The 20,000-nt window shown below is 41.3% G+C and overlaps 2 protein-coding genes across 2 annotated transcripts in view; both read left to right on the top strand.

Annotated features, from left to right (window-relative positions):
- The first annotated feature begins 151 nt into the window (after nt 1-151).
- On the top strand, nt 152-7,412 carry LOC134186456 (uncharacterized). Its single transcript, XM_062654430.1, has 10 exons — nt 152-290; nt 1,733-2,764; nt 3,042-3,158; nt 3,285-3,906; nt 3,975-4,019; nt 4,274-4,315; nt 4,527-4,606; nt 4,673-4,763; nt 4,823-5,006; nt 7,103-7,412. The coding sequence occupies exons 2-10, from the start codon at nt 1,767-1,769 to the stop codon at nt 7,204-7,206; spliced, it is 2,283 nt and encodes a 760-aa protein (XP_062510414.1). The 5' UTR covers nt 152-290; nt 1,733-1,766; the 3' UTR covers nt 7,207-7,412.
- Nucleotides 7,413-7,498: 86 nt separating this feature from the next.
- Nucleotides 7,499-20,000, top strand: part of LOC134187053 (proto-oncogene tyrosine-protein kinase ROS-like) — a 25,501-nt gene continuing 12,999 nt past the window's right edge. Inside the window, exons 1-13 of the mRNA XM_062655169.1 lie at nt 7,499-7,637; nt 7,701-7,868; nt 7,928-8,020; nt 9,967-10,045; nt 11,778-12,098; nt 14,489-14,829; nt 16,013-16,499; nt 16,566-16,661; nt 17,927-18,139; nt 18,201-18,308; nt 19,310-19,512; nt 19,578-19,702; nt 19,867-20,000. The exon at nt 19,867-20,000 is cut by the window's right edge and continues 64 nt beyond it. Coding sequence (XP_062511153.1) covers nt 7,569-7,637; nt 7,701-7,868; nt 7,928-8,020; nt 9,967-10,045; nt 11,778-12,098; nt 14,489-14,829; nt 16,013-16,499; nt 16,566-16,661; nt 17,927-18,139; nt 18,201-18,308; nt 19,310-19,512; nt 19,578-19,702; nt 19,867-20,000 — 2,437 coding nt within the window. The 5' untranslated portion in view covers nt 7,499-7,568. The remainder of the gene's footprint in view (nt 7,638-7,700; nt 7,869-7,927; nt 8,021-9,966; nt 10,046-11,777; nt 12,099-14,488; nt 14,830-16,012; nt 16,500-16,565; nt 16,662-17,926; nt 18,140-18,200; nt 18,309-19,309; nt 19,513-19,577; nt 19,703-19,866) is intronic.

The following is a 20,000-nucleotide window of genomic DNA, read 5'->3' as shown; positions in this document are numbered from 1 at the left end:
TTTATATTTTATAAAAATTTGAAACATAAATTATACTAGTCAGGCTAACGTACTTTACAACGTCTTTAGTTTGACACATATTATTAATTTTTTTATTAAATACTTAGCGCACGTTACTTATCTTTTTTTGTTTTTACAGTCATTGTTGCGTAGGCGGTGCCTGATCTGCCTGGTGCAGAAAGCGCGACACGTTTGCTGCGTCTGAGAAGCATCCAGGTGGTCATTGGTGTATATCATTACACTCATCTTCTTTGCATAGTGCAGGAGGATCCCGGCGCGGGCGCATGGTGGTGAGTGAAAGAGACAAACGTTTTATCGCGAATTTCTCACTGAAACTGCGTACTTATGTACTAATATCGTAGTCGAGGATGTAGTTTAGAGTGTTATGCGACGTTTGATGGAGATTTTAGGCGTCTGGTTTGAGCGTTTGGGCGGGTTTTCTCGCCGCATTGGCGGTTGTCGTGCCGCCCCTCGCATTGATTGTTGCCTAGTTGCTACAATGTGAGCGGCGGTCCGACGACCGATGCCGCTCATACTAGCACAGCATATTCCCGTCGTATTTACGTGCACTGCATTTTCTTTGATCGGTTGGATTAGTTGACATGGAAGTTTTTGCTGACGGTCACGCAAATTGCATTGCAGGTTACTTGCACTTGCTGTGATGATGCACTTACAGAGTCGCATTGCATTCACTCTTGTATGAGATAGCAATGCGTTAGCATCGGGTTTGGAGGTGTTGGGGCCATCCGGATAGAGCCGCTCTGTGGTGTGGGATGCGTCTCGAATAATGAGATCCCATGACGTCCAAACATCGAAGCCAAATGGGTGGGACATGTTGTTGTAGCCCCGCCTTCCTCACTTGCCACTTCCAACAGAGATGGAAATTGAGTTTTTATTGTGATTATACGAGGGAATGTGAGTTGCAAAGAACAGGCCGTGTTTTGTCTGAATCGGTTGATGATTGATGTGGAGATGTGATTGAGGAAGTGGGGGAGGGGGATGGAATGTAGCTCGCCCCAGATGAAGTGTGGATTGCAGTCCCAGATGCGCTACCATCACCACTTGGTCTGGTTGGGTACCACCCTTCTGGGCGGGAGTAAGTGTGTAATCAAATTTTTTATCATGTGTCATACTAACGATATTAGCTAGGAACTGTGATATGGATTGGGCTTTGGTGCTGTTCTAGCCTCTGTACTTGACATTTCGATTTTAGGCCTCTGTAGTGGTGATGGCAGCGCGTATGGGGCTGCAATCCACACTTCGTCTGGGGGGGAGGCCAGATGGAATGTGCATCTTATTGGAAACAAGGTGGATTAATTGATTACGTTTTTTTGTGCAATTCAACTTCATTTGAAGTGAAGAATGCAGCTGTATGGTAGTGGCAGTTATGACTGACTACTGACTGTTTGATTCACTCTCAGTCTGTAGCAGATGACAATTTCATGATGTCAATTTTGAGAATGAGAGTTTGTCGAGAATGTTTTGTTGCTTGTCAAGGGAAATCTGATTATCAAACTAATCAAATTGTTTAGTCTTATAATGTAAATTGGAAATCGAAGAAAACACTCGATTGCAAAGCTTTGGATGCGTAGAAAACTTGAAATTTGTCTGTTTTGTGATCTGTTGTGTAGCTGGATTCGTGTTTAACAACCTTCCACATGTTTGCGCATTTGAATTATGTTGTACATTACAATTTATTATTCATTATCCTAAGGGCATGGTTTGTTGCTAGATTGTATTGATATTAACTGCTTGGTAAGTGATCAATGGATCTGTGTGTTCTTCCTTCGTCGAATGTCGAGTCTGGCATCTCACAGTCGTCTCTGATTGGTCAGTGGACCAATAATGACGGCTGTTTCTATAGCAAACCGTCTCAACTAGATATCGACGACGAGCTGCTCTCTGCTGTTGACGATTCACCGGAGCTGGCGTCATTTGATATCAGTGAAATGAATGCACCTTTGTCAGGTCGTCAAGGCACAATACCAATGTTTGGATTGGTTGACGCCCCATCTCCTACTCCAATCATTATGTGTCAGCAAGACACGTTTGTGCCAACAGAAAGTAACAGTTTCTCGCTGTTGAATAGAGGAGAAGAACTGGACTCTAGTCTCATGTCGACTGTCACAACTAGCAATGAGCTACAGCTGGAAGCGTCCAGTCTGCACCAGCTGCTGCATCCAGTAGATTCCGTGATCAAGTCAGAGCCGCAGGAGATGATGCAACTCAGTGCAGACTACTTTGCGAAGCTGCTAATGCCGACGGCATTCGAACATCCAACAGCTCCAGCGATCATGACACCTGCAGTTCAAGGTCCAATCAGTAGTGCATCCGTTGGTTGTTCATCCATCTTGCCTAGTTTGTCAAAGTACGACACGCCGTCGTTCCACTTTCCACCGTTGACATTTGCCAACAGCCTTCCCAGTCCGGAAAGTTTGCCATCAACCCCACATGTCGAGCAAGCGTTGCCCCCACTCTCAACCATTTTAACATGTGACTATCCGTGTCAGTTGTATTCCACACTGTCCAGCAAGCCATCTTGTAGTGTGTCTCGTTCTGCATCTCGAAAGAGCAAGAAGTCTTCAGAAATGAAGAGAAAGCGCTTGGAAACAACCGGTTTGTATTCCAAATTGTATGGTGACAGTTTGCTGAGAAAGAAATCGAAGGGAGGAGGACGACGATCGGGTCAGATGAAATTCAAGAAAACAGATAATCAGTTGGCTATTCTTCGGACGTATTTTAGTCTCAATAAGATGCCATCAAGGTATGTTACTTGCTGTAGAGTAGCACTGATGTTTGTCATGTTTGTTTATGTATGCCCGACTCCCTATTCTTTCATGAACTAAATGTATTTGTTTGTTGCCTGTCTGTCTTTCTGTTTGTTTGTCTGTCTGTCTTTGTCTGTGTGTCTGTTCATTGTTTATGTGTTTGTTTTGTCTGTCTGTGTGTTCATCTATTTGTTTGTGTTTGTTTTTGTGTGTCTTTTTGTTGTGTAAGGGTGTTAACACACGTTGGCCATATTTTTCTTTTATGATTTGAAGGGAGGGCATAATGAAACTTGGTGAGATTACTGGATTGACTTTTCAAGAAGTCAGAAACTGGTTCAGAAATGCACGACTGAGGTACAAGGAACCATTAACAGCAACTTGTGACATCAGGTATGCAACAACATCACGAAATGTCTTTGTATGTGCCTAAGTGCATGCCTACTTGTTTAGTCGTTGGCATAGTTGTTTCTCTAATGAGCTGTATGTTGTCATATGTTTCTCTCACATTTGTGTCAGTATTTTGAAGGATGTTCCTGGAATTCCTGAGCATGTTTTTCAGCAACATTGCAATACAGAATCTGTCAACAATTTGGTCAGCCAGGCATACGTCACTTCATATTCTCCTGCACCTAAAAAACGAAAGGCAGAGACGTCAACCATTAACTGCACTACCACCAAGACAGAAGAAGGAACTCGCCGTAGCGAACGCATTCGAACGGGATGGAGATCGGCAGCGATGATGGCTGCTCTATTGGAAGCCGAAAAATATCAACCAAACAAAGCCAGAGTTGGTAGTCCTGACAGAGACTGTTTCTCGTGTGTCAATGTGTTACAGTCAGCCACACACAACTGCAATACATGCTCGAGTGTTCCAGAAATTGTAGTTACTCAAGATGAGCTGGAGAAGTCTCTACAGTTTGGACAACCGAAACAAAGCAACCTGCAGCAACGTGCGGACAACAACAGCTACAGCAATGGTAGTGATTCAGCTGGGTTGTTATTGCCGTGTGGTGAAGTGGCTTCTGGTCAACTCACTCCACCTACGACTCCATCAACAAAGTCTGCTGACTTCATTGATGGTGTTCTATCGTCAAGCAAACTGACAACACACAAGGATGTATCAACTACGTGTCAGCAGGTTGGACGTTTGAATGGTTATCAAACCAATTATGTATTTATTGAATTTATATGGTTGTTTTGTTGTAGATTTCACAAGAAGAGTTTGATGTGGTAAAGGACAGATTTGTGAAGGTAAAGTTTGGTAGATTAGTAGGGTGTGGATTGGAGATATTCTGCTGCTATTTGAATTTGAAGGATATTTGTCACGAAGGAATGAAGGCTTTGTGTTGTCGTTTAGATAGATGTACAGACAGACAGATAGACAGACAGACAGACAGACAGGCAATATATGTATTTGACAGGACAAATAGACAGACAGACAATGGACTGGGTGGTGCAGGCAGTAGTCAGATAAGGATAACATCGATGCGTGTTTTTCTCTCTAGTCATTTACACATCATCCACCTGAATCAAAGGAAAGAAAGGAAGTAAGGCAATAGCTATGACAGTAGATAGCGATTATTTATTGCTGTATATCAGATAGTTTGTGTTTGCAATTGTGTGTGTGTGTGTGTGTGTGTGTGTGTGTGTGTGTGTGTTTGTGGTGTGTTTAATGATTCAAATTTGAGTGTTTGTTTATTGTGTGTTTGTTATTTGTGCGTGTATACACTTATCCATGTTATCATGTGTTGTGTGTAGCTACTGAGAGCTCTTGTACAAGAGTTGGATGTGAGAGAGAAAGCTTCTCTACATGTCATGGTTTCAGCAAGACTGACGCAGTGAGTAACTCGTATTGCACACATCACAATTCCTATTTGCAGTTTAGAACCTACTCTACTACATAGATCAACATCCAATGACAGCATGTATCACATCAACATGAAGGACAGAGCCAGAGATGCTTGGGAGAACCTGCAAGATTTATTCAAACGAAAGGTAAATTTGTCACTTTCATGTAAATCAGTTGTTTGATTCACGTTAACCTGCTTTTCTAGAATACGAATGGAACATATCAGACGAATTTGGATTCTCAATCTGTTTACCTACGTGGTGCAGAATCGACGGATGTGTCTCTCGCTTTGCAAAGCAGAATGGATGAGGACATGTTTGAAGGCCTCAAGGGAATGTTCCAGGCTCGTCTAGATTATCTTCATGCTGTCTGGAAGCAGAAGAACTCAGGTACATAACAACGTACAACATTGTTTTGTATGTTTGATTTATACAATGCAACTATGTCCTTTTGTTCTTAATCTTGCAGTCACATCTTAAGTGTGAATATTTGACATATAGATATCTTGTTGTTTAGTTAAGACATTCATTTTGGTTTCCTTTCAGTTCTAGTTTGTTTTTCGTGTCTGTCTGTCTGTCTGTCTGTCTGTCTGTCTGTCTGTCTGTCTGTCTGTCTGTCTATGCACACATTTGTTACCAACCATACACAGAAAGACAGTATGTCTAGTCATTACTAAATCATGGAAAGATTGATTCGTGACAATATATTATGGTGTGCATGGCTCACACATTATATCAAGGTTTGTTAGGAAGGTCAAGGCTATTTTCAGTTAGATTTTCAACCGACACCGTTGCTATAGACACTAAAGAATTTATAATAATGGAACCTAGTACCGTACCGAATTCGGGTGAAAGAGAAAAACAATGTACACACAAAGACACCGCACAAACACAGACAGAGAAGCTACAATACATATAGCTCGGTTTATGTGTTAACTGTAGAGCTCGATTGTTTGGTGTTAGATGTTAACCGAAATATCACAGATTGCTACCAGACTGCTTAAAATATTTCATTCCTAGTATCTACTAATCGGTTCCTTGACCTTGCTGCAATACAAGTATGTTGTGTTTAGTGTGCAGGGTTCTAGCTAGAATTGTTTATGTTGTCAAATTGACAGTTGGGAAGTGTTTAGATCTTTGATGGTATCATGCTTGTACGCTCAGTGCTATCAAGGAAAACACACAAAAATGCATGACTACTGTAGGGTTTACTTGATTTTTGTGAAATTAGTTATTTTGAGATTGAGGTTATCTAAATAGTAAACAAGAATGTTTTGTGTATATCTTCAGTAACTGTGCTTTAGACTCGAAATCTCTACAAACGCCAAAGGAGCGTGGCCAACCAATATTGTGGCCTGTGACCGTTGGGCTGCAACCCTAGCTAGAAGCTTGAGTTTGTGACAATACGTACACATAGAACAAGGGCAGATGTTGTAACATACAAATTAATAAAGTATAATAATCAATGTGTTGTGAGGTGTTATGCTGACTAATCTGTTACTCTTGATTGTCAAATATCTAAGGTTGGTTGGTTTGTCTGCTTGATTTCTGCATAACAACATGTTTAGTCTTTCTAGTAACCAGATAGACGTGTGACAGCACATCAGTTTGCTTACTTACTAGTTGTTTCAGATTCTATTTATGGCAGAGTTCTAGCTAGGGTTGCAGTCCAACAGACCACACTAATGTTTTTGGCTGTGCTCCTTTGAGATTTCCTGCTCTTAGTTAATTAAGCACAGTTGCTGAAGAATATACAGAAGACATTCTTGTTTATGATTCAGATGATGTCTCAAAGTAACTCTGATTTTACAAGAATTAGGTAAATCCCACAGCATTCATGATCCCCCAGCATGCATTGTGTGTTTTCCCTGTCGACACTGAGCATATAAAACATGACCATGGAAAGCCCATTCGATTCCATTAAAACTCCTTTCCAACTATTTGACTGTAAAAACATAAACAGTTTTAGCTAGAACTCTGTATAATGGGTGTCTGATTGTTAACACTCCAAACCTTTCAAACACTTGATTTTTAGCTCAAAGTGTGGTGACAAATGGTATATGACGACTTGTGGATTTGAGTGGATGGTCATGTGTGTAGAAAGGAGCATATCTTGATTGCTTTGGCAGTCACTGCATGTTTGTTGTCTGCTACAGTCTGATGGGTGTAATGGTTGAGTGTTCTTTTAGTGTGAAAAGTAACATCTATTTGTTTATCCGCCTGTTGGCCCTCTGTTTTGGTGTAACTAATGCTTCTATCTTTGTCAACAACCACACCTTACCTTCCAAGAATTAAAACAAACGTTGACACTACTCAGCTGGCTTCATCTCTTAGAATGCTGCCCACCCATGCTAATGCCATACTAACGCTATTATTACATACCTCACTTGATTGGTTAGTTAGTGGGTTATTTATTACTTATTATTATTATTTAACTTGCATGAGTCTGGTTTGTGTATATGAATGTGCTGTGGTTTACGTTCTAGTGGGTTCAACCACCAGACATGGACTCAGGAAGTCAAGTGTCTGTACTGACAGTGATGACAGCATTGAAGGCAAGGTGTCTGACCTGGATGAACGCGTGAACTGAAGCGTCTATGACCATGACTTTTCTATTGTTGTTTTCATGGAGCATTATTTTTCATCATATTTTTATATTTTTATTGAGCTTTGGGCATGCTGCTTGTGTGCTGCGTCTTGCTCACAGTGTCACGCTATATTAGCAGCCGCTGGCGGCTGAATATACGATAGTTGCTGTCGTTTTATTTCTTAACAAGTGGTGTGATCCGACTGTTACTTCTGCTGCTAGAGCGTCATTCATTTGGCCAGTTCCTCCCGCCCACTCCCCACGCACATGCACATCCGGGTGAACAAATTGCCATTCTGAGTTCAACAAATCGAGTTGATCATCACAGAGGCATTCATTTTTATACATCACGAGGGAGCACCACGATGATCCGTCGTTTAGTATACTCCTCTCTTATCGCAATGAGCGTTTTCGTGCGCTTTGTTTTCTCTCAAGTAAGACATGATGTCGTCACAACGTTGCCATGTTCGACCATTTATCATTCCTTTTCTTCTCAGGGCGACGCTTGTTTGTGCGCTAACACACCTCAACCGACAATAGACCCTCTTAACGTCAGTCCGACGGTGATTCTAATCCAGTTCAAGTGCGCTTGTAGTCAGAATGCGAGCGAATGCTGTGATACGAATGTCACAGTTCAAGCGCATTACAACGAACTGGGAGGCGACGTAAACGCGCTGTTTGTGCCACTCGTGTGCGTTTTTCTAACTTGTTGTCGATTGTGCAGACAAGAGTCATCGACAAGTTGACAGAAGTCAGTGATAATGACCCTTATTATTACGTCATTTTGCAAAAGCTGCTGCCGTTTCATACTTACAATGTGAGAGATATCACTGCAGAGTGTGCATGCCGTGCGTGTTTGTGTACACACATTAGTTGAGCGAAGCTGCTTGTTATAATTACAGACGATTGACTTGTCAACGTGCTCTCTGATTGACGAACGTTTTGAAATTTTAATTGTCTAACTTTAATTACGTTTAATATAAAACTAAACAAATTATCTTATACCAGGAAATGTAAACACAAACGTAGAAATAATGTAGAGAAGTTAGGAATTTTTATAGAGAATTTAGAAACATTCAGTTGGACATACTGGGAATTTATTTTGAGGTGTAGTGCAGGTGGGTTGATAAATACGTAACTGATGGTAAGCATAACTCTGGCTTGTGAGTAGTGCTACCTCCCAAACCAGCAGTTGTCTGATTAGCCTAAAATAATAGTTGAACACGCGTTTACAAAGAATACTAAGTGAAATGCTTGTTACCAACTTGTGAAACACTAAAAAATTAGGTATAGTAGTGCAGGCCGGTCATGTGATGTATGGCGACCAGCTAGGCAACCGTGTACAACACGTGACCAAATCAATAATAAAACTTTTTTATTACCATGTCATAGGATTCTGCTGTGACTCCGCCTCGGGTTAATTAATGTTGTAGTAACTGAAACCGTCTTTGAGTTCTTTGGTAGTTATAAGAGTAGTTTTAGTTGTAAAGTTTAGTAGTTAATCTCTAGGAGATTCTGTGTAGTTGGACTCATAGTTACATATTGTATGTTGCTAGATTCATGTTTTAAATATATGTATTGGACAGTCATACGCTGTTTCTCTATTACACTACAGCATTGCAATGCTAGCGTAATTAGACGTAAAATAGAAAGACTAACATCATTTGAAAGACATTAGTTTGTAGTGTACGACTCCTCTGGGTCACTAGATTTTTCCGTTAGCTTATTCCCATGTATACTTCAATTTATGACAACATATATTATTGAGACGGACAGATAGACAGACAGACAGAACAGATAGATAGACAGACAGGACAGACAGACAGAACAGATAGATGTCTATCTATAGACAGACAGACAGGCAGGCAGACAGAACAGATAGACAGACAAATAGACAGCAGACAGACAGAACAGATAGATAGACAGACAGACAGGCAGACAGACAGAACAGATAGACAGACAGATGAAAGGCTACCAACTGGCAACCAAATAATCTTTAAGCCTTAAGTCATTGAACACTTTGGTAGATAGGGTGATGAAGGAGACCAATACCTACGTTCTCTCGGATCTCAATCTTTTGATAAAAATGGTCGGCGCAACTTGGCACAATTTATGGATCACTGGCGGAAAAGGTTCAGCATTCAATTACAGCGATGCAATGCTAGAGTAATCCAATGCAAGATGTCATCCTTGGGTTGCAGAGTTCACGCAAAAACAAGCTGCTTTCATCTCCAATAATTAGTGTTGTAATAACTGGATCCTCTTTGGGTTCTTTAGTAGTTAGAAAATGTAATTTTTAGTTCTCAGGTGGTTCAGTAGTTGATATCTGTAGTCTCTAGGTGATTCTGTATAATTTGACTCGTAGTTACATATTGTATGTTGCTAGATTCATGTTTCAAATATATGTATTGGACAGACAGACAAACAGACAGACAGGTATGTCACAGGACAGTAAAATTGAATGATGCATAGGTAGATGGACAGAATAGAAGACTGGGGGCAAGTGTGTGTACAGACGAGTCAACAATTTAGTCAGACTGACTCCACGGTGAATTAAAAGTTAAAAGCTGGACTTCATTACTGCAGATGGCACAACAGACTAAAGCAACTTTCTATTGACCGAACTCTTCCTGGCAAGCAATGACGTCAAGATTATGTCAATAGCATTGAAGACAGTCTTGTTCCGTGATTAATTAACGAATCTTATGTGTAATTAATTAATTAACATGTTAAAATTAGTTTATGTTTGTTTCATATTATTAGGTCTCTCTTGTTTGGATTTATTTGAACGGAACACATTTGACCAGCAGTGCACTTCAAGTGAAAACAAGGGAAAATTTGTGTAAGTCAGTCATCAAGTACAGAATTGTTATGCATCAAACCATTGAAATTGTTGACACGCAGACACTTGGATGTAAACACACACTGTGTTTATTACATTCTCTTGTGTTTTCTCTTCGATTTATGTATATGGTCTTGTTTAGTGTGTTAAATTAGCATATGGCTATGGTCTTTAGCACACGCGAGGTTAGACTGTTTAAAGACTGGTTTATGATATGACACTGATGACGCTTGCGATGCTTGTGAGGACGCTAGCAAGAACGCTGGTGAGGACGCTCAGGTGGGCGTCACATTGTAAGCATTCGAATGTCACGTCATGAGCATTGTCAGCTTCGTCAGCGTTGCACTCTCAAGTTGAATCAAGTTCAACTCCAGCGTCCGAACCGGAAGTGCTCCAGCATTTACCGTATGCACGCGCTATTTATCGACAAATCAGATATCAAATCTGAGAGTAAAAGAACCGGAAGTAATCTACGGAAGAGAAGCTTATCGAGTGTACGTATAGGTACAGCTGCTTGTGGCAGATCAAGTCACAAGAGCACACAGATGTGAAGCGCAAGGAAACGCTTGGAAAATGGTATCGAAAGAAACCGGGCTCCTAGCAGCAGATTGCCAAAAAAATGTGATAGCATCTTTGCAACAAGTTTGTAAGAAAAGAAAAGGAAACCAAATCACAGAATTTTGTATTCATGGTATGTGTAATGGCTCGTCGCTGACGCTCATCAAATGGGATTGTAAATGGTATAGCGTCAGCGTCAGCATTTTGACAGCTACTCAGCATCTTTGCCGCCGTTCTCATTAGCGTCTTCACGAGCATCGCTAGCGTCCTCAGCACCATATTGTAAACCAGCCTTAACTAATTCATTGGCTTTTGTGCTTGTGTGAAAGGCTGCTGGTTTGAATCTAGCCAAACAGATACCATGATATAAGTCGATTGTATGGAAATATGATTGTGTGATTTTAAGGAAATCCACCCCACTGCTCAAACAGAATTAATATGTACCCAACGGCAAAAGTTAACAGTGTGTATTTCAATTATGCAATGCAATGCAAAATTATGCAATTTTTTTACATGCAAGTAAGTCTTCAGTCTTGGCAATAACCAAATATTCCATACAGGTAGTTGCTGACATATTTAGTGGCTAAGCAGTGAGAATGTTGTGTTTGTTTATTACATTGTTGTTGGAAGTGTATGTTGTCAATGCATGAGGCAAATTGCTTGCTTTGTGAAGCGAATGGTCACACGACTTGTTGGATATTTTCGTACTTTGTGTTTGAATATTTTGTAGAATGTTTAACACACATGCATTATCCATTGTTGTCACTAATGATGTATCTTTGTATATAAGAATTATCTAGTTTAAATATCGCGAATTTGTTTTTTGGTGAAGTAATTTGGTTGTGTGTGTATGTGTCAACAGCCACTGGGGTCTGGGTGGGACTTTGGGTGCCCTCACCGCAGTTGGCGGCACAGTCGATGTTCCTGCGAGCACCTGGCCAGGCTCCAGGAGAGTTCTTAGCACAGCCCATAGCTCCTGCTTAGTGCACAGGAACCCAGCCATCTGGCTGGGGGCAAGATGGCTGAGGGCATTACTGTTTAACATGGCAGCTCCTTATTCATTTGCCATTTTTTGCCGTGTGTGTGTGTGTGTGTGTGTGTGTGTGTGTGTGTGTGTGTGTGTATGTGTGTGTGTGTGTGTTTGTAGTTGGACGTTATGTATTTTATTTTGCAGTGCCATTGGCTGCACCAACCAACGTCTCTGTGTCGACACATAACACATCAATGGATGTCTCATGGCTACCATTGTCGCCATCACAAATCGTTCGAGAAATAGTTGGATACAGAGTCATTGCGTCCGTGTGTTTAAGTCATTCAGACGAATATCATATTCTTGAAATAGAGGAAACTTCTTCACCAGACATAACCTCCATCCATGTGAGGACTCTGCTGCAGAACACATGTTATGAAGTAACAGTGGCTGCAATGCATGGGGATCGGAAATCAGGCAATTCCTCGGATCCCGTCTTTGTGAGAACTGGAGGAATGTTGCCAGGTAGGAATCGACTGTTGTGTTAAGTAGATGCTGAATGTAATTACATTATTGCAGTTGTGGATTATTGAGTTATAAGTAGATAATGCGTGGATATTGGGAATGATAATATAGGTGTGCTTTTGTGCTTTGTCTGTTTGTCTGTCTGTCTGTCTGTCTGTCTGCCTGTCTGTCTGTCTGTCTGTCTCTGTCTGTCTGTCTGTCTGTCTGTCAATCCTCATATATTTCAAACATGAACACTACTACAGGCTAATGAAGAGAAGGTGAGTTTAAGCAGGCTCTATGCGGCCACTACAACTATACTGCTATCTATACCTAATGTATGTAAAATTGTGTGACAAAGTCATCTACAGTGTTACAACTATTAAAGGTAAGAATAGAAATTTTTTTTGCTATTGTCTTTGCATTGCACCGCTGTAGTGTTATTGAAAACCGCTTTCGCCAAAAGCACATAAACTCATTGCAGTTATTGTTGCCAGCATCATCACATGATCGGCGAGATAGTTCCTGTAGATACTTTGTGGCTTCTTCACCCCAGCGACCAAAGTGTTCCATGACGAGGGGAACAAATCTCATTGAAGACATTCCAGCGAGCTTTAGCTCACTGTATTTTTTTGTCTTCCTGTCCTCTCTTCTTGCTGCTGCTGCCCCGTCTTTCTCAGCAGCCTGACTCACAATGTCCGATGCCCATGGATGTGAAAGGGCTACATCTAGTTCCACATTGGCACCAGAGCCAACATCAAAGACAGCGATGTCCGGTCTGTTGTTGCTATCATTGTATCTGTCCCTCGGTTCCTTTTTGTGGTGAATCTGCAGCTGCCGCAAACAGTCATCCCATTCACTTACTATCGAATCGTGTGACCAAACAGGCCACCACCCTTCTTACAAGTCAGCAAGTGGTATCCCATTTCGTCTAATGCAGTTCCACAATCACACTGCTCAATCCATCTGACAGCCGGCAAAGATAGACCCAATCTCAGCAAACACGCCAAACGGAATTCGTAAGGTGAGAGTGCGAATTTTGCTGATTCTGGAATTGTGTTAAGCCAGGAGCCAGCACCTTTTCCACCTAGAGAGCGAAGGCGAGCCGCATCTCTGGGCGAAGCAGTGTTTTCTACCATGTGGGCAGTAGCAAAAGACATGTGTTGACGAGTTAATTTTTGTTGTAGTCTCTTAGTGTCCTCTAGCAAGTCAGTAAAAAACTTGCCAGGAGGAATTGCTCGAAGTAACTCGGATCTAATAGAACCATCTGCACCATCTCCAAAAATGATTTCATTAATTTGATTCTCCATAGCTGGGAATCGAATCGGTAATGTCGACAGTGCATTAGCCCAGCTAGATATAAAGGCTATTTGACATATCTCTGTAATGGATGTCATCCCAAAACCTCCATTTTTAATCGGTAGTGTCGCTTGAAACCACCTGTCGTTTGGAATTGGACCACAGTTCAGTATTTTTCTGTCTGTCTCTGTCTGTCTGTCATTATCATATATTTCTTAGATCTAACTAATGCACATCTCTGCAATATAATTAAAAGGCCACAACTAAAATGAAATGTCTATAAATCACTAGTGCGAGAAAGCTAATGCGGGAAGACCTAAGTGCTGAGAGTCATGGGCTTCTCAGGTCCACCACATAGTCTGGACAGTTTCGTTAAGATTACTTGTACCTTTGTAGCTGGATGGAAAAGGGTTTTCTCCAATAGTTTAAAAATCCTGGAGCATTTGGTCTCCGGTTTCGTCTGATGATTGGTTGGATAGCTTTTCAAGAACTTCCTTCCTTGCTCTTCCCATGTACCAAAGTGCTCAAGAACTAATGGGATGACGTTGTCTGTGTCTGTCTATCTGTCTGTTTGTCCCTTTCTCTTTCTTTCTCTGTCTGTCTGTCTGTGTCTGGGCCTTTGGGTCACAAGTTCAAGTCTGGGTTGAGCCAGACATATATATTTTCTTTAGCAAGGAACTTACAAGCAATTGCCTCTCTCAATTCAGGAGGATAAAAGAGAACAGTACAGTACCTGGTGTTTGACGGGATGGTAGCAGCCACTGACTGACTTTATTATCAGCTGGGAGGTCCTGATGGGACTTTGGATGTTGCACCTCTCATAATCAGACATTTTTTGTCTTTGTTTGTGTTGTTGTTTGTTGATTTTGTTGTTTGTTGATTTTGTTGTTTGTTTTGTTGTTTGTTTTGTTGTTTGTTGATTTTGTTGTTTGTTTTGTTGTTGGTTGTGGTTGTTTGTTTTTGTTGTTTGCTTGTGTGCAACTGTTTCCTGTATCCCTGTCTTTGTATTTTTTATCTACAATCTTGTTTTTCGTCGTCTCAGCTTTGATGTGTTCTTTCACTCATTTTCACTTCAATCTTCAACCTGTTGATATCACACTCTTGTATTACAGCGTATCCTTACTACGTACTGTTCATCAGCAATCCTGTTGTCAATTATTTCTTCACTGTTGCATCATCAGTCAGTCTTGGGTACCTCGGAAGTCCAGGTGTCATATCGGGTGGTCAAACGATTGTGGGATTTGATGTTGATGTCTATAACTCACATATCTACGTTGGTGTTCAGCATGGACGAATATATCAGTTTTCTACACATTTGGTGCCGCGATTTCACGGAGGAAGGCCTGTTTGCGTTGTTGTGTCGAACTTACCCACTCTTGGGAAGTTGGCTGTTGACTGGATTAATGGAAAGCTGCTGTGGACACAGGGGTCTAATTCAAGTGCACTATTTATGGTTAGTGTTACATGATGATTTGGGTGTAGCTACTTGTGTTTGGTAGTATGCATTTGTGAGGTGTACATGGTTGTGGTAGTCTGTCTGTCTGTCTGTCTGTCTGTCTGTCTGTCTCAATAAATATATTTTGTCTTTCTGTCTGTTCGTCTGTCTGTCTCTGTTTTTTTTGTCTGTCTGTCTGTTCATCTGTCTCTGTCTGTCTGTCTGTTCATCTGTCTCTATCTGTCTGTCTGTCTGTCTGTCTGTCTGTCCATCTTCATATATTTTCATAAATGAATGCTATTACAACTAAAACTATTTAGAATGTTCAAGAGACCCAATAGGGTCAATACACATCACAAACTAATGTACGCAAAACTGAGTATGATAGTTCTTTTCATTACTGGAGCTCATAGATAAAAGGCGTGATAGTTTCCTTGCAATAGTCCTAGCATTACAACGTTGTAGCGCTGTCTGTCTGTCTGTCTGTCTGTTGGTCTGTTGGTTTGTGGTCTGTCTGTCTGTCTGTCTGTCTGTCTGTCTGTCTGTCTTAATACGTATATTTTTCATTTAAATCAAATGTTTACATCATGAGCAACCTAACACAACAAGACCATTACGGTCTTGAAGCATACAAAATTACACTGCGCAAACTACATTTTGATGTCCTAGTCTCGCTATGTCTGTCAGTGTCTGTCTCTGTCTGTTTGTCTTTCTGTCTGTATGTCTTTCTGTCTGTATGTCAGTGTCTGTCTGTCTGTATGTATGTATGTATGTCAGTGTCTGTCTCTGTCTGTCTGTCTGCATGTCAGTGTCTGTCTCTGTCTGTCTGTCTGTATGTCAGTGTCTGTCTCTGTCTGTCTGTCTGTATGTCAGTGTCTGTCTCTGTCTGTCTGTCTGTATGTCAGTGTCTGTCTCTGTCAGTCTGTCTGTCTGTCTGTCTTTCTGTCTGTCTGTCTGTATGTATGTCTGTCTGTCCATCTGTCTGTCTGTCTGTTCATCTGTCTGTCTGTCTGTTTTTCTGTTTTTCTGTCTTTCTGTGTGTTGTTTGTCTGTCCGTATCTCTAAGCAGCTGCAATTAATTAATGACTATTTATAGTTCAACTTACACACTATGGACTACGCATCATTTCTAACCACACTAACTACATTTTAGTGTACAAATACAACAAACTGTGTTTAAACATCTCAACACTATGTACAGATTGTCTCTGCTGCAATCAGTGATGCTAATCAACGTATCACACTTGTTTCTTCACTGGCCTATCAACCGTCTGATCTTATTGTTGATCCTCTTCTTGGCTTTGTTTATTGGTCAGCTGCGACTCCAAACGGCGGCATCTTTCGTGTTGATCTTGCAGGACATAATCTTGTCACACTATATCAAAGCTCGATGGTCACTGCTCTCTCTATAGACAAAAACAAGTTTTATTTTCTTGAGTCTGGAGTGATTCGAGAGGCTCCAGTGGGCAACCTGACTACAGCAGTGAAACTGAAGAGCTCGGGTGTTGTTGACTTTGTTGCGGCTGATGGCCTTGCATACGAGTTTAGGAACAATTCAAATAACATTGTATTTTATGTTACGAAGACAGCAACAGGTGAGACTGAGTCCTCTGGTATTGTGGTTGAAAGTGGTGGAAAAAGTGTTGAGTTTACTACTCTTTATGGTAACTTACGGCAACCATTGCCAGGTGTGAGCCAAGGAGTTTTGTCGTGTTGTTGGTGTGTGTTGTTTGATGTTGTACTGCATTGGCTAGAGTTAACTGCTGGTACTGAAGATCTGCAAGTTTTGTTTGGTACGACGACTGCTCGTGTGTCATTTTCTGCTGCTGTTTATGAGAATAAGTTGGCAGGTAGGGAACTAGTGGTTGTCAAGTGTACAAAGAGATCTGGGGAGGAATTGATTAGCTGTGGATTGATGGACAAAAGAAAGTTTATGAATGTAGGAGAGACGGACGGATTGACAGTGCATAGGCAGATGGACTGAAATAATGTAGAGACATTGTCTGTCTGTCTGTCTGTCTGTCTGTCTGTCTGTCTGTCTTATGCGTGGGAGTGTCAGGACGTGCACGGCATATGCAAGGAAGTCGTATTAGATTTACTGTTTTGCTCTTGTTTCTTTGTAGTAGTAACTGGTAGTCTAGCTCTGTGACTCTTGAGTCTAGATGTTTTCTGGCGCCACAGCTTTATGCTGTGTTGGTAAGGGCTACAGTACGCCCATACGTTTGTTAGTTGTTGTGGCTGTGTGCGAGAATATCCACTGTCTGCCTGTCTATGAGTGTGTCTGTCTGTCTGTCTGTCTGTCAATTTCATTTATTGAAACACAAACTCTACGTTACATTTCTAACACTAAACACAAGAAATCTACTGAGTTCAGCTTTAGTTTAATGCAAACTACTTTGGTAGTCTCTATTGTGTATGTTCTCGTCTTCTTCTCCAGGGAAGACACGTGTCAGCTTGTGGAGGATGACTCTAGCGTTGCATCGTTGTAATATTATTGAGAATTTTTCCAAAAACCTCTAAAGTCAGCTTCATTTGTATAGCCTTCAATGTCCCTTGATCTTCTGGCTAGTTTGTTTAGATAGTTGGTAGCTTCTGATGCCCATGTTCCAAAATGTTCAAATACCAGAGGAGTGAAATTGAGGCTTGATGTATTGCCAGCAAGTTGTTGTTTTTCGTATTTGATCATCTTTCTTTCCTCCCTTCTTGCTGCAGCAAAACCTTCCTCTAAAGCTGCCTGCTTTAAAGCATCTTGGCTGAAAGGATGAGCCATAGCTACATCAAGGTCATAGCTACACCCAGAGTCATACACAACTATGTCTGGTCTATTCTCATTTTCAGAGTAACGATGTCGAGGTTCTTTCTCGTGATGGATCTTTAATTCATGTAGACAAGTGCTCCATGCATTTACAATTTCATCGTGTTGCCACACAGGCCCACCTCCATGTTTGCATGTAAGAAGATGATATTCATCTGCCAACTTGCCACATTCACACTGTCAGTCTGTCTGTCTGTCTGTCTGTCTGTCTGTCTGTCTTGTTTGTCTGTCTGTCTGTCTGTCTGTCTGTCTGTCTTGTTTGTCTGTCTGTTAATTAATCAGCACATTCTTGATATTCAGGACAAAGTGGTTGGTCTCCATCTCACTACAATCTCCAATGGCACACAGGAAACATCTCCAAGACAGTCAGCATGATCCTGAATTCAACAACAGCAACAATACACAATCTACAGCCAAGCACTCTATACCATTTCACAGTGCGAGTCTACATTACCGGTTCTCAAAGAAGCATCGGACAAGCTGCCACATTCTCGGGCGTGACATCGTCAAATGGTTTCATTCTTATGTGTAGAACTTGTAGACCATGTGGTTATTTATGTGTTGTTGGTTGCAGATACTTGGAGTCAGGTCTTCGCTGTGTCTAGAAGCAAAGGGGTTTTCTTGACTCTCGATGAGACGTATCAGAGGGAGTTTGTGTTGCCGGCTCAGCGAAATGTTTCTGGTCAGCTTGCTTGATTGGGTTGTTATGGTTGTGTGTTGTGAGTGTTTTTAGTTGTTTTCTGGTAGTGGGGCAGAGACGTTGTTGTGTTGTGGTTTGTGTTTGTTGGAATGTTGCATTGGTGTTAGTTTCCTGGCTGTTTATTTGCTCTTGATAGCTGCGTGTTGATTTGTGTGTTGTTGTTTGTCCATCCGTCCGTCTGTCTGTCTGTCAATACATATATTTCAAACATCAAACTATAGTACATATCAGCAAAAGGCAAAAAGTAAAGTTTGCAAGCTACATGAAAATACACGCATGTGTACACATAGCAGCTAAAACATTATGCTACTACCCAGCTTTCAGCCAACTAATGGCTGAAAAACTGGGTGCTGCTAGAGTCCAGTTTAAATTCTTCAGTTGCACAGAGTGCTGACGCTTTTCTTCTGATGATTCTGGCATTACATCTTTGCAGTTGGATTGCAAATCTTTTTCTCCAAAAGTCTAAGAATTCTGGAGGATTGGGTCGACCAAATTCATCTGACGACTGCTCTGCCAACATTTGAAGGAACTTCCATGCCTCTTCGCCTCATCTTCCGTAGTGCTCCAAGACCAAAGGAATCAGGGAAACAGACGTACCACCAGGAAGTCTCTCTTTCTTGTATCTGGAGAGCTTTCTCTCTTCTCGCCGCTTGTCTGCTGCTGCATCAATCTCAGCTGACTTGGGAAGGTATCTGAGCTCCAAGGGTTAGCTAGTGCAATATCTAATTCGACATTAGCCTCTGAAGTGGAGTCAAACACCACAAGATCGGGTCTACAATCAGAGCTAGAATGAAGATGTCTTGGTTCTCACTTGAAGTGTGCATGTACGTCTCGAAGGCAATCTCCCCAAGTAGCAGCAATGGTGTCATGGGACCAACTGGCCCTCCGCCTGTTTTGTCTGTCTGTCTGTCTGTCTGTCTGTCTGTCTGTCTGTCTGTAGGTGTTTATCTATTTCTGCTTTTTAACTGAAGTTTATGCTTTAGATGTTGCTGTTTATGTCGGTATTTCTTCTGCCTTCATTTTCTTTATTGAGAACAATGAGATTAACTACATCAAGGCGAGTGCACATTCTTCTAGAATCACCGGTTTCTCTCCGAAGGCACTTCTTCTCAGCTCATCAATTGCGATACTAAACGTGGAGATTGACTGGCATTTTGAGCGTCTTTTCTATTCTGTGGGTTCTGAGGTTGATCACATTGGCTTGCAATTTTTGTGTTGCTCAAATGAGAGTGTGTATAACGTGTTGTGTAGATACGTTATGTTCAACTCGGAAATTTATCATCAACGTTTGATGTGGGTTTTGTTCAGAGCAGTGACGTGTTGTTTCGAGATGTTGGAAGTCAAGTTCGAATGTTAGCTGTGGGATCGTTGACAGGGTACATGTTAATGAATGGGAGAGACTGATGATATACAAACAAACCAATTGCAACACACACACACACACACACACACACACACACACACACACACACACACACACACACACACACACACACACACACACACAACATTCATGCTTCATTTAGTGTTGTTTACCCAGGTTGATATGCTGGTTCACAAATGGTGGCATTAGTTGCATTGAATTGAATGGAATTAATGGTTTGATGCATGTGTCTACCCCAAGTGTGTTTGGTCTCACATTTTCTGATCAATCTTTATCCACTTCTGGGATAT

The sequence above is a fragment of the Corticium candelabrum genome, chromosome 11 (assembly GCF_963422355.1).
Source record: "Corticium candelabrum chromosome 11, ooCorCand1.1, whole genome shotgun sequence".
NCBI classification, from domain to species: Eukaryota; Metazoa; Porifera; class Homoscleromorpha; order Homosclerophorida; family Plakinidae; genus Corticium; species Corticium candelabrum.
The sequence above is the reverse complement of the archived record's forward strand: the minus strand, read 5'-3'. Positions and strand labels throughout refer to the sequence as shown.